The following is a 14,644-nucleotide window of genomic DNA, read 5'->3' on the forward strand; positions in this document are numbered from 1 at the left end:
CAGGAAGAAAAGAATTGCCAAAGCTCAAAGCTTGGGCTCAAGCCACAATGGGTGCTTGGAATGAAAATTCCTGAACATGGTTCAAAGTGAAAAGCAGGAAGCACACCTGAATAAGACTCCCTTTTTTCTTATTTTGAGACAAGAATTTCACTATGTTGCCCCAGGCTGACCTACAATCAAGATCCTTCTACCTCTATCACCCAGTCCTAGAAATACCAGTGTCCATCACACCCAACTAAGACTCTATCTTTCAATATAGTACATTAATTTAAAAAAAAACACTACTGCTGTATTTTAGTTAATCTAAGATTTCAATTTTAATACTTCTGCAGTTGAGGCATATCATATACCTGATATACAGATCGATAAGATTTTTTGGTAGTATGTAAAAAATGCTGCATCTTATGAAAATAAATATGGTAATTCATTATGTAATCTGAACAAACTAGCTTTTCTGAGCTCTTTAAAAACTAAAGTACCTGATGCTTGACCTCTACCTTCTGAGATATAGTGATATTTAAAAACCCAAAAATTCTTTGCTGTATTACTTCGAGATCTAAGTTAAAATAAATACTTCCATCTTCAGATTTACTATTAGCTCTAAAGTTCAGTCTCAAAATCTCTTTTATCTGGCAAGTATATTCCTAACATTGAAAACAAAAATGACATAGAACATTGAGGAAAAAGCAAACATCCTATCATCTCAACAGTGCAGAATATTCTTTTCTTCTACTCTAAACAAGAATCTGGCATTTTCTTTTTCTTTTGTCAGTCATGGGGCCTTAACTCTGTGCCGGGCACTGTCCCTTAGCTCTTCAGCTCAAGGCTAGCGCTCTACCACTTGAGCCATGGTACCACTTCTGGCTTTTTTTGCTTATGTGGTGCTGAGGAATCGAACCCAACGCCTCATGCATGCAAGGCAAGTGCTCTACCACTGAGATACCTTCCCAGCCCATGGCAATTTCTTTCAAAGATACTTTTATTGTGGCATGCTGGAGATGGAACCCCACAGCCTTGTACTTGCAAGAGCTTTACCACTGAGCAATACCATCAGTTCCTGGCATTTCATCAGAGGCAAATAAGAGAAGTTAACCTGTAGCCCAAGTCAAAGTTTCATTTGTTTCATCTTTTGGGAAAATGAAAACAAAACAGTACCTCTTTCTGCTCCGAAGGAGCAAAATGACACAGATCATGAAATAGAAGCATTTTGGTAATAATTCTCTTGACTTTTTGTCCTTCCTTTCCAATCTCCCTTGACCAACTCAAGAAAGGAGAGGGGGATAAGCAGGGTCAGGATTGGCTACAGTGGTCTCTCCTCCTTTGAGTCTTAAGGCCTTCTTGGGTTTATGAAAAGTCTATAAACCTTGTGAATGCTCCTTCAGCCTTTTTAACCTTCAACCTAATACATGACTCAGGTGTCACCATACACCAGTTCCCACTGAAGACTCAATTTGCTAAACAATTCTAAAGAATGAATTAGACTTGCACTTACATCTAGGAGATGGACGGCTGGATAAGACTCCTTTGTGTAGCCGGGCGCCGGTGGCTCACGCCTGTAATCCTAGCTACTCAGGAGGCTGAGATCTGAGAATCGCGGTTCAAAGCCAGCCCGGGCAGGAAAGACCGTGAGACCCCTATCTCCAATAAATCACTAGAAAACCGGAAGTGGCGCTGTAGCTCAAGTGGTAGAGCGCTCGCCTTCAGCTGAAGAGCTGAGGGACAGCGCCCAGGCCCAGAGTTCAAGCCCCATGACCGACAAAAAAAAAAAAAAAAGACTCCTTTGTGTAAGCACCACAGAGTAAGATCAGTTATGCCAGATACCCAGGAGGTAGAGACAGAAGGATCATAGTTGGAGTTCAGTTTGGACAACAGCTAGCCAGACTACTGGACAGAAAGAATCAGCTCAGGCAGCCACTGAACAAGAACTTCTGTCAAATATAGTAGTACCTATGAACATGTCCTCTAAACACCATCAGTACATGGTACTTTCAAATACTGTACCCTTACCAACTGGAGGCCCACCAAACACCTTTAGTGACCCTCCAAACATGATAAATGGCTTCTTTTTCTGCAAGAGACTTGAAACCAGGGAAGGAGAAGCTCCAGAAGAAAAAAATTAAGCAATCTTTCAGAGGACCTGAGACTGTGGTCAAACTATATGGACAACATGGAAACTATGACTCAATTACCTCTTAATGTCCTTAGATCTTTATTTTCCAGTAAAGTTAATATAGCGAGGCAACCTTTTGGGAAACGAGCCAGCAATTACTGGACAGGAGAGATCAGATACAGGACTCAACTCTCAGAAAAACAAGGCCATGGGGCTGGGAAGGTGGCTCAGTGGTAGAGTGCTTGCCTTGCATGCCTGAGGCCCTGGGTTCGATTCCTCAGCACCACATAAGCAAAGAGAAAAAAGCCGGAGGTGGCACTGTGGCTCAAGTGGTGGAGCGCTAGCCTTGAGCTGAAGAGCTGAGGGACAGCGCCCAGGCCCAGAGTTCAGACCCCCCCCAAAAAAAAAAAAGAAAAGAAAAGAAAAGAAAAACAAGGCCTGTTTCAGACCTACATGAAGTCTTTGTAAACTCAGACTTGCACATAAATTACTACCATATTTCAAGTAGAAGAGAGTTTGTTAAATTTTACATTAGTTCTTCTGCTCTTTAAAGTCAATTGAACGGCTATTACTTTTTAAATGAACATTAACAATGTCTACTTCCTAAAACTTGGTCACAGTTGCTTCAATATTTTACCAATTACCTGCTTTAGGATTATACAATGTACAATGCTGTATCTTTCCCTAATTAAATTATTTAAAATCACTGACTCTAAGTAAAAAAGTTAGAGATTTTAAGTGCAAAAATGGATTATCCACTGAGATAAGAAAAAGGTTTATCGTTTAATACCACTGCAACAGTTTCTGGGAAAAATGGCCTCTTTGGGAAAATATAATCAAATACACAAAAGTGAAATAAAGATTATTACACACAATAATTAAAAATACAGTGACTTTATTTCCACTTTTATACAATTTCCAGATTCACATCTGATAAGGCTCCTCATCTCTAAAAACACAAAAATATTTTATGAAAGCAGGTTATGAGAGAGTACATATAAGCAATAGTTTGGCAGAATTTTATCAACTCTAGTAGTTCATATCCCCCCCAAAACAAATTTTTTAATTCAAAAAATAACAGCTTTATTTAACATGTTATACCATAACATTTAAAATATCATGCTCTAGTTAAATATTTCATCAACAACACTGTGTACAAATAAAATATTACATAAAATATATTTAAGAAAATGTTTTGGTCTTCGATCTGAACAATAAATAAAAACACAGGCACTTCTACACTGAGACAGGGAAGCAATCACTACTCAGATTTTATATATAAGCAACAATGTTGAAAATATGGCAAGAATAGAATCCTGGAGTTTTCATATGACAAACCACTTTAAGATCTGCAACTTCTATTTTTCACCACAAGTTCAAAAGTCACAAGTGCTTTCCTGGTCCACATTGAAAAGTCATTAACCCATGTATTTGTCAGGGGCAGTTCCATCTTCAGTTGGCCACCATAGAACCATACTGACAATTTTCAAAATACTACAATTAGATAACTATGATCATACCACCCAGCAAATGAAACACAAGAAAAATTAAACCACCTTGCTTCTCATCATGACCATACAGCCACAACAAAACACACTGGATGTGATACATGGTCATTTTCATCTTGCAAAATTAACACAAGAGAATACTGTTGGGTGGCAGGAAATTTTTGACAGAAGTTCATTTTCTAGACAATTTTTAAAAATTCATCCAAATACCATGGAAATAAATGCAGCTCCACTTTACAAAAACCAGATCTTGTATAATGTAATCTTAGTTGCCAATAGGTACACCAACACTTGTGTTACAGATAAATTAGTTGTAATAATGGAAGTAGGAGTATTATGTAAAAGGGCAAAAAAAATTTAAACATCCAAATTTTAGAAACATTATTTCAGATGAGAAGGGGAACAAAGAAGAAAATAGTATCACTAGGCAGTGGGAAGGATCAGAACCAGCGGTCCTGCTCTATCCTCCATAAATACATCATCATCAGCTTTCCCTTGTCACAACAGTACCAAACTGAAGAGCTCAAAGGCCCTCACATGGATACTACTTATGAAGGCAATTCTGATGGTTTATCAGAGAAATTACCCTAATGTGAAAACACAACATGAGAACTAGTCAATGTATGCCTTTCTATGCAAAATTGAGCTTGTATGCAGTTTAGCATTTTAAATTAGCACTTTGCAAACGAGACCAAATATCAATCATCTCTTGAGGTTTTCTACTATGTACTAACATCAGATCTACATAGGAACAGATGTTATTCTTGTTTTTCTCTTCAATATCAAATGTCCTGAAGCCTTTGTGTTTCTCTGGAACGAGGCCCAGTTTCTGAAGGCACATTCCAGTATAGACATCATCGATGGGGTAGAGATGGACCCGGTCAGTTATATTGTACAACCTCAGGGCCAGGCGGCCAGAATAGAGAAAGCCACCGCCCCCAGCATAAGGTGGGTAGACCCCAGAGTAAACAACTTCTGGGATGTAGTACTTCAGTTTCTTATCCCGATGAGGTCCAGCATTGTGGATCACATCACCTATAAACAAATCTTTGGCTTTGTTCTTGGGTATGCTATTCAAGTAATTCAGGATGTGATGGGTATTCACAAAAACATCGTCATCACCCTTGAAAACGAACTCGGTGTCTGGGCAGGAAGTATTCACCCACCTGAGAAACAGCACTTCTTTCAGAGACAAGTTAAAGAAAGTGTCTCTGTAGTTCCACATAAGAATGTCTTGGTGCTTCTCACTCTCAAATTTCAGCATATCTGAAAGGTCAGGGTGGTTGTCCTCAGGAGGGGTCTGGCCCAGCAAGAAGACTCTCACCACTGTCTGGTTCCCCACATTCATTTCTCTGCCCCAGGATTCCCGAATTGCTTGCCTCCTGGCGAAGTGTGGAGTGAGGGACTTAATTGCCAGCAATAAGAAAGGTTTCTTTGCACATTTATTTGGTTGGTCTATGAGCAGTGAGTAATTTCGACATCTCAAATACAGAAGAAAGTCTTTAAATCTGTCTGGCAAATGGTTAAAATCTGTCACAACTGATGTGACCCTCAGGTCAGGCTCACAAAAATTCAGATGGCTTATATTTGAGGGCCCATAGATATCTCCCGTCTGGTTGGCCAACATGCTCAAAATGGGATTGTACCGCCTGTTCAACTTCTCTTGTTCTCTGTTCCAGTATGCCTGGGGAGGGCTAGATGTCTTCCAGAACTTTTCTTTGGGTATGATTACTTCCCCCTTTCCATTTTTTTCTTGGCTACTGCTTTTGGAGACTTCCACAATCAAATAAATGAAAACATTTGCCATCATCAGGATACCCAACAACTTTATTCTTCGACGTCCAACACTCATGTCTCATATCTGGAATAAAAGGAAGGGGCATGGTGATTATCAACTTGCAAATACATTTTAATTCATTTACTTTAAGAGTAAGGACTTCAGACTTGCCAGGTCCAGTGCAAATGATGGCCCTTTCTCTCTACTGTAGTGGCCTCAGGCTGACGGCATGACTGATATCTCAGCCTTACCATATATAAAGTGATGGTAATTAACCCATTTCATAGGATGAATGGAGAAAATATATGGTTTTGTATACAAAGCTTTTAGAATTCTGTCTGGCCCATAGCAAGCATTACGCAAATGACAGTGAACATTACTGTTGCTTGAGATACCCAAAACGCAGAGATAAGGATTACTAACTAACCTCATGGCTTTCAATTACTTTGCCTACAAGGGTACATACAAACCAGTACTTTGCAAATTGATTTGCTTACAAATTGCGATGACAAATAAATTTTATATTGTGATCCAATGCACACATATTTGTGTGTTGAACTGTGTATTGTTCCATATCCTTCACTTTAAATAGCTATCACACTTCAGTTTTTAAACAATGCTGGTCCTAACCCTGAATTATTTCCAAACCCATCATTTTACAGATGATGGAACTGAGGCAGAGAGATGAAGACAGTTGCTCAGTTACAAGATTAGGAAATGTACTAAGTAATAGAGAGAAAATGAAGACTTGTAACAGCTTTATTCCAAAAACCAAAACTGAGACTACTCGAGCACATCAAAAGGAACATGGGATAATAAAAAGAGCAACAACTGTTGGCAACAACAGTATACTGTTTGTGAAAGCCAGACCTCAAATTTCTTTTAAAGATTTCATTTGTTCTGTAGCGCTGGAGCTCAAACCTAAGGCCATGCATATGCTAGCTATGCACTCTACCACAAAGCTACCTTCCCAGACCTCCAATTTTCACTTATATAAATTCAAGAAAAGCAAACTAATCTAGGATATAGGAATCAAAAAAAATATGGAATGGGGGTTTGGAGAGGGTCAGAAGGGAACTTGTTGGGATGTAGAAGGTACTATGCATGTGCTGTTCTAGGTAAGGGTTCCATCTGTAAGCCCTGAAAAAAAACTGCATGCTGAGAAAGAGAAATGTTAATGACATTCCAGGAAATCCAAAGGATTTCAGGCTGTAGGCTACAGTGGAACAGCAGCAACAACAAAAAAGAGTACAGAAATGTTTGTTGGGAATCATTCCAAGATCCTAACACTATTGAAATGGATGGCTTGAACAAGAACAATTAATTAGACCTGCATACCACTAAGACAACCCAAAAGTCAAAAAGCCATACACAATAAGGAGCAGAAAAGATTTTCTTCTGAGATAAATTATACAAGTAGGAATCTAGCACTAGGCACTGTTACATTACTCTCATTTTGGGCTGAGAAAACACAGTCAGAGACCTCAGGGGCAGAGCTGGACTCTCAGCCAAGGCCATGAATTCCAATTGCAGCCACTCTTCTCCAGCCTCTAAAACAAAAGTTGTCTGACTAATTTAGTCAAGAGCAGTATTTACTTTTTCAAAATAGAAGTGGATTTTTTTTAAAGTTCGTTGGGTTCTAGTAAACAGTTCCCAACGTGAAAGGACGCTGGTCACAGTGGGGACGCTGTAAAACAATGGCATGTGGAGATAGTCCACATCAGATCAATGGGGTTCCACAGCTGCTCCGTGAGTCTAAATCTGCTACATCTCAACCTAGTGGCTTGTATTTACCACTGCTCAACAGCTTCAGTTAGGACATACTGTTAAGCCCACCACAGCCACAGACTAAATATGTTAAAAGAAAAACAATTGTGTCTTCCCCCACACATCTGGGCTTTTCCCATTTATTGTTCCTCCCTAAATACCACAGCACAGTAATTTGCACTTTAGTGGGTATGCAAATGTGATATCTACATAAGAGATGTGAGCACCCAAGACTGCTGGTGTTCTGGAACCAAACAAATCTCCACAGATACCAAGGCTCTGTGTTTCCAAGGCTCTATGTGTTTCTTTTCTTTTCTTTTTTTTCCGTGTGTGTGTGTGTGTGTGTGTGTGTGTGTGTGTGTGTGTGTGTGTGTGTGTGTGTGTGTGTGTGTGTGTGTGTGTGTGTGTGTGTGTGTGTGTGTGTGTGTGTGTGTGTGTGTGTGTGTGTGTGTGTGTGTGTGTAGGGGGGGGCTTTAACTCAGTGCCTGGGTGCTGGCGTGTGTGTGTGTGTGTGTGTGTGTGTGTGTGTGTGTGTGTGTTTGTGTCTGTCTGTCTGTCTCTCTACCACTTGCTTGTGTGTGTCTGTCTGTCTCTCTACCACTTGCTTGTGTGTGTGTGTGTGTGTGTGTGTGTGTCTGTCTGTCTGTCTGTCTGTCTGTCTGTCTGTCTGTCTGTCTGTCTGTCTGTCTCTCTACCACTTGCTTAAGTCATAGTTCCAAGGGTTCTGGTTCGCTTTTTAGCGGTTAATTTCAGGTAAGTGACTCACAGACTTTCCTGCCTAGGCTCTCTTAGAAGTTCAATCCACAGATCTCAGCCACCTGAGTATCTAAGATTATAGGAATGAGCCACCAGTGCCCAGGTCCCCTTATCTTTTAAGAGACAGGGTATTGCCTTTGTCACTGGCTTTGAACTCCAAGGCTCAAGCAATCAACCCACCACAGCGGCTCAAATAGCTGGTACTACAGATACAATCACTCCATTCAGCTTAGTTTTCTACCAGCCTCTACCCAAGCCCCCAAGTCTCCAAGCCTTTGTATAGCTACAGGCATGCCAAATGAGTCAGTAGACTCCCATTCCCACACCATCTCTCCTCACTACTCCCCAGGTGCCGCCCACTTCAGCTCTACCTCTCCAGACTCTCAAGACTGAGCTTGCAGAAAGAAGAGCCATCTTGTACCTTCCTTCCAAGGAGGAAACCACTGGACATTTCTTACTTTTTAATTATAGTTTAAAGGCACCCTAGGTCATACCACTGAATAATTTTGAACTGTCCACACCTAAACCTCAGGTCCTTCTTCTGCTTCTTTTTTTTGGGGGTGGGGCTTGAACTCTGGGTCTGGGCGCTGTCCCTCAGCTCTTCAGCTCAAGGCTAGTGCTCTACTACTTGAGCCACAGCACCACTTCTGGTTTTTTGAGTAGTTTATTGGAGAAAAGAGTCTCACAGACTTTCCTGGCCAGGCTGGCTTTGAACCGTGATCCTCAGATCTCAGCCTCCTGAGTAGCTAGGATTATAGACGTGAACCACTGGCACCCGGCAAGAGTGTGCTTCTTTAGGTTTGCTCTGGTCAAATGAGCTTGCTTCCTTTTTCTTTCCTTTTTTTCCCTCCCTTCCTTTTATTTTTTTTCTTTCTGCCAGTCCTAGGGCTTGAACTCAGGCCCTGGGCACTGCCCCTGAGGTTCTTTTGCTCTAGGCTAGCACTGTACCACTTGAGCTTCAGCACCACTTCCGGCCTTTTCTGTGTATGTGGTACTGAGGAATCAAACCCAGGGCTTCATGCATGCTAAGCAAGCACTCTACCACTAAGCCGCATTCTCAGCCCCCTGAGCTTGCTTTCTTACAGGCTCCCTGAAGGTGTTATTCTGTGCCTGGCAGGCAACCTTCAGCCTCTTTGTTGTAGGCCTAACTTGCAGGGGCAGAATGCAACTGAACAGGTATTGCACACTATCTGATACAGGTCAATAATTAAATCATCTAGTTTAGAAAATAAATCATAGATACAGTTAAATTACTACTACTGCTCCTTCTTCTAACTTCCAGACTTCAGCCCAAATACTTCAAAAATAAATAGTTTCTTAGTAAATTGTGATAGTTCTCTTAATACTAAAGCAGCCCTCCCCCCAGCACTACTGGCCTTTTCCTAGGCTGAAAGATGCAACAAAGGAAGGAATGAGGATAAAAGGAAAAAGCTGTAATTTGGAAAGGTAATCACATACTGTTTACAGTCAACAGCCAAATACTAGGCATCAATTTTCAACTCAGGAATATGAGTTAAGATACCAAAAGACAATTTCTGAAAATTCTAGAGTAAAAGACAACACCTTATATACAGAAGACATAGCAGATTATGAGTTTTAAGAGCTATTTGTCTAAAAAAAAAAAAGATTCAGGATAAGTGATATGTAAAAAAAAAAAAAAAAAAAAAAAGACTACAGGTAAGCTAACAAGTTGTACAACCAATTAAGGGGGAGACCAGGGATGCCTGGCCCCAGCCATAACACTATGGGAAATTTCTACCATGAAGCCACCAATCCTTCTTGTTGAGACTACTTTCACAAATAGGTTTGCTGGCCCTGGTCACATTTGGCCAGCCTCACTTGCTAGAACTCAGGCTTTTATTTTCTTAGTCAGGACGCAGAGTTCTCCAATAACCCCATCCTCAACCTGCACTGGTCTCAAGGCCATCAATCTAAAAGGATCCTCCTAGCCCATTTCCCCTTTGCAGCACCCTTCCCCCGAAGCTGACAGGATGCCACCTTACCAGTAAGGAACATACATGGAGGCTTGAATTAAGTGAGATGAGACCTCCTTCTGGCTCCCAATGCAGGGATCTCTGTTTGTCTGCCTCCTCTTCAGGGCACAACTACTTTCTCATCACCTGGCCCAGGTACAGTGAAGTCTGAGAAACTAGCAAAACAATAAAAGGACCCAAGGGCTGGGGCAGTGTACATCTGATTGTTACCAGTCATCGAAGGAAGGAAAATGGGAGCCCATACGTACCAGCTCCTGCCCCTTCAGAAGAGTTTGGGGTTTTTTGAGCCTAAATTCAAAATGGCTCAGTTTATGCCGGGCATGGTGGCTCGTGCCTGTTGTCCTAGCTACTCAGGAGACTGAGATCTAAGGATCAAGGTTCAAAGCCAGCCTGGGCAGGAAAGGCTATGAAACTCTTATTACCAATAAACCACACAGAAAACCAGAAGTGGTGCTGTGGCTCAAGTGGTAGAGCACTAGTCTTGAGCTGAATTGCTGAGGGACAGCGCCCAGGCCCAGAGTTCAAGCCCTATGACCGCCCCCCGCCCCCCCCCCCGGCAAAAAAAGGCTCAGTTTGCTTTCCTTGCTAAAGGCTATTTCTCCCAAGCCCACTGGAGGAGGAGGGGTAGAAAGGGCAATAGTGACAATTCCCAAAGGTTAGATGTTGGCTTACACTTGGGAGTTGGGCACAGTTCTTCATGAGCACTCTGCTTTTAGACTCACAGGAAGAGCTGAAGTGCATGGAAGGGGAGACATAACACTGTGACTCCCATAAAGCATCGGTGGGAAAAAGCTCTCTAAGTATTTAACTGAATATCACACTGCAGACATAAAACCCAATTCTGTGTCCTTTTTTGAGCAGGAAGTTAAACTGTTTAAACAGAATGTGAGAAAGAATTACTGTCCCAAAGCTGGGGAAAATTATATAAACCCTCACGATAAAACTTGGGATTTTTAGGGGCTGGAAAGGTGGCTCAGTGGTAGTGTGCTTGCATTGCATGCATGAGGCCCTGGGTTTGATTCCTCAACACCACATATGGAGAAAAAACCAGAAGTGGGGCTGAGGCTCAAATGGTAGAACACTAGCCTTGAGCTGAAGAGCTGAGGAACAGCACCCAAGCCCAGAGTTCAGGCCCTATGACTGACAAAAAAAAAAACAAAAAATGGGATTTTTATTGTAACAGAAACAAGAAAAAAAAATCCCACAATCAAACAATGACTTTAGCTTTTCACCTTGTCCCCAGCAGGGGCGGGACAAGAGAAAAGCCCACATTCAAACAACCAGCGACCTTAGCCTGTTACCTTGGGGACAGTTTTCAAACTTCAACACTTTGGTTGACTTTGTTTAACAAAACACGACTTCCTTATTTTGCAACTAAAATGTTTAGAAAGACAATGTGGGAGCAGGAAAAACATTAGCTAAAAATGGACTGTAAAACAGAACTGTACTGTGTGCTCAAGCTATGAGACCATCCAGATAAAAACACGATGCCACAGACCTGCTTTACTGAGAGCCGCAGAACTACTGAGAGCTGCTGCCCAATAGCTGCCACACCAAGTAGCACCTTAGAGGTACAGCTGCTGCTCCACACCTGGAGACCACCTGCCCATCAAGGGGAACACAGCATGGTGCTGGGTGGGCGCCCTCTGGGGCAGCCTGTCCATACCCATAGCTGCCAGGTCCCCCATACCCTTCACACCCGACCTGATCCCTGCAGTGTTTCGTAAACCCACCCTAGATGCCAGTCTTCTTGGGCTGCCATCTATTAGAAAGGACTGACTCCTGCTTCCAATAGTATGAACACATCTGCTTTATTTTACTGAGTGTGCACCAGAAACCAGCCATCCAAAGATGCAGCTATTCTAAACACCCCTCTGATTTTGGATGGGTACACCAAGCACAGGGACTAAACTTGTCCAAGGTCACACAACTAGTAAGTAGCACAGCCAGGCTTCAAACCCAAGCAATGTGTGAGGTTCCAAAGTAAGAGGTTTAAACTATAATGCAAGCAAATGCAGCCACACAGGCTTATGATAAAAGGAAGTGAGGAAGTGCTAGTCTTTTTTCAGTGGTAATCTTACTAAACTATCAAGAGTCAAAACCCAGATATAGAAGACAAGGAGGAACTGTAACATTTACTAAATTATGGCTCTGGCAACATGTCCTTCTTCTCTCATCTGATATGAGGAAATGGGAAAAATGAGAATCCCGGCTTCCTAGCCAGCAAGCAATGGAGTCAGGATTTGAGCTGTGGTGTCTGGTTCCTACATCCTCTACTAGAACGTGGGGCAAGATTACCAAACCATGAGAAAAGACAGTGACACCTGCAAACTTTCTAACTAAAAGGCTGGTTTTTTTCATCCCACTCAAAACCATGATCATCAAAGACATCAATTCTTCCATTAGCCGATTATTCTATTAAGTAGTAGTTATAATTCTACTCCCCAGGGCCTCCCTCCTACCCACCCACAGGAGATGACCAACACTACAACATTCAGTTAGTTTAACTCCAGCCCAAAGCCACGAAAGGCCTTCAGCTACTTCAACCATGTAGATTTTCAATTTTCTTCTAGCTCCAAAATACCAAAATAATGCTATTGTCTCATTCACGGACCTAAGCCTGGAAGCTACTGAACTAGATGATGCTAAAAGGTCCCCTCCAGATCCAAAAGCTCTGTAACTACTAAGGAAAGTGCTGGCTAGCAGAGAGGTGCTCATGACTAGGGTAGCAGCAGCCCATTTTCATGGAATATTGAAGCAGGGACAAGGCCAGTGGCACACACCCTAGGCAACAGACCTACAGCCTAGGCCAGCATGCCCCGTACTTCCCCCAAGTACCTACTGGGGTTTTATGATTTGGATCTTAAATGTCTCCTCCCCCCACCCCAATCCTGCCCCCCAGAGCCATGAGCTAAATTAAGGCCTAATGGACAGCCTGTAGCACTAGCGGGAAGTAGCAGAACTTTAAGAAGAGAGGCGTTGAGGTAAAAAGTTAGTTTACTGAAGGCATATCCTTGAAAGGGATACTGGAAGGTCACCTCCCCCCACCCTTCTCTCTCCAACCCCTACTCTTCATGTCAGTTTTTTGTTTTGTGCCAGTACTGGAACTTGTGGCTTTTTCCACTTAAGGCTGGTGCTCGACCACTTGAGTCACATCTCCACTTCCTTCCTTTCCCTCCATAATAAACTGTGGTACCAAAGGCCCAAAGCAATAGAGCCAAGTGAACATAAACTGAAGTTCAAAACAGTAAGTCAAAATAAACTTTTCTCCTTTAAGCCACTTCTCAGCTCTTTTGTCACAGCAAAAAATTAAAAAAAAAACCCACAAATTTCTGGATAAAAGAAAGGTAGAACCTTCTTGTAGTCATGAATTGAGAGGACCCAATGACTCTTACCCTATCAGACTAAGGAAGCCAAGTTTGTGATGTGATCTCCAGCAATGTGTAAGTTAGCAGCCTCCACTTGAAAAAGTCCTGCTTCCTGCTCAAACAAGATCAACTCACGAATGCTCAAAGATACAGAAGGATCCCAGGCCTTAGGCCTTATCACAAGGCAGAGAAGTAGTGCCTCCTTGTGCCCCTTGCTCTAGGAGCCTGTCAAGAATGGCTTCTCAAACACTGTCACCTCGTATGCTATTCCATCTGTTGCCTGCTCCTTGCCAGCCCTTCCCAAATTCTGCTCAGACAAATAGGGGCACAAACCATGTGCAGCTAAGTGGTTCTGGGGGGAGAAAACAGCTCCCAGCATCATGATGGCAGATGGCAGGTGAGGAGGCAATGAATCTGGCGGCTCAGTGGGACCAGAAGGCCTTGGCTGTCCCTAAAGTTCATTCCCTAATGGGAACAAGAGGCCAGGGCTAGAGTGAGGGAATTCCAGCACTCTTCTATTCCCTCGAGAGAGGCTGGCACTAGGCCGAGATGTGTCTCCTTCTATTTTTTGGTCTGTAAGTCACAGAATTACATGCTAAGTTTAAGGAATTTGGTGCCTACTTATTAGTTTTTTCCCTTCACGTCCAAAATTAAAAGGGAAAAGTACTTCTAATGAATCTGTTCACCCACATGTCCCCACAGGCAGTATTATAGATCAAAGTGTCTGGCAGGGCATGTTCTGGTACTCATTGTTACAACTCTCTCAAAACCCAGCGTGCCTAATTTGTTCAATTTTTATTTGTCATTTAAAATAAAATTAATCACTGGGATGGAGTTGTAGCTCAGTAGTAGAGCATTTGCCTAGCATAGAGGAGGGGGAACCTGGGTTCTACTGTCAACAATCAAAACAAAAGGCAAGACAAAAAATGAAATTAACCATTGGATTTATTCTTCAAATAAACACATACAGGATTTTCCAAAAAAAGAGGGGCGGGGGGCAGCAGGGAAACAAAATAATGACAGAGAGAAGTCAATGTATCCTACCTTTAATAAGCTGAAAAGTGTTTTAGGTTCTCAGTAGAAAGATTATATAATGTGTGTGTGTGTGTGTGTGTGTGTGTGTGTGTGTGTGCGTGCGCGCGCTCGAGTGAGTGCATGTGTACAGGCACACACACATACACCAGTCCTGGGGCTTGTACTCAGGGCCAGAGTACTGTCTCTTGAGCTTTTTTACTCAAAGCTAAGCTTTACCATTTGAGCTACACCTCTATTTCCAGCCTTTTGGTGGTTAACTGGAGTAAGATTCTCATGAACTTTCCTGCCCAGGCTAGCTTGGAACTGAGATTCCCAGATCTCAGCCTCCG

The 14,644-nt window shown here is 42.3% G+C and overlaps 1 protein-coding gene across 6 annotated transcripts in view; it reads right to left on the reverse strand.

Annotated features, from left to right (window-relative positions):
* LOC138815263 (N-acetyllactosaminide beta-1,3-N-acetylglucosaminyltransferase 2) overlaps positions 1 to 14,644 on the reverse strand; it is a 180,307-nt gene that overhangs the window by 144,769 nt on the left and 20,894 nt on the right. For 3 of the 6 annotated variants that reach the window (XM_070004554.1, XM_070004553.1, XM_070004555.1), the window contains exon 2: positions 2,989 to 5,479. The exons of the other annotated variants lie outside the window; for them this stretch is intronic. In XM_070004554.1, the coding sequence (XP_069860655.1) occupies positions 4,277 to 5,470 (1,194 nt within the window). In that variant the 5' untranslated portion in view covers positions 5,471 to 5,479 and the 3' untranslated portion in view covers positions 2,989 to 4,276. Of the gene's footprint in view, positions 1 to 2,988; positions 5,480 to 14,644 lie in introns of those variants that run through there. 6 annotated transcript variants of the gene reach the window in all.

This window comes from Dipodomys merriami, unplaced genomic scaffold, assembly GCF_024711535.1.
Source record: "Dipodomys merriami isolate MVZ:Mamm:240054 unplaced genomic scaffold, mDipMer1.0.p SCAF_63, whole genome shotgun sequence".
Classification (NCBI taxonomy): Eukaryota; Metazoa; Chordata; class Mammalia; order Rodentia; family Heteromyidae; genus Dipodomys; species Dipodomys merriami.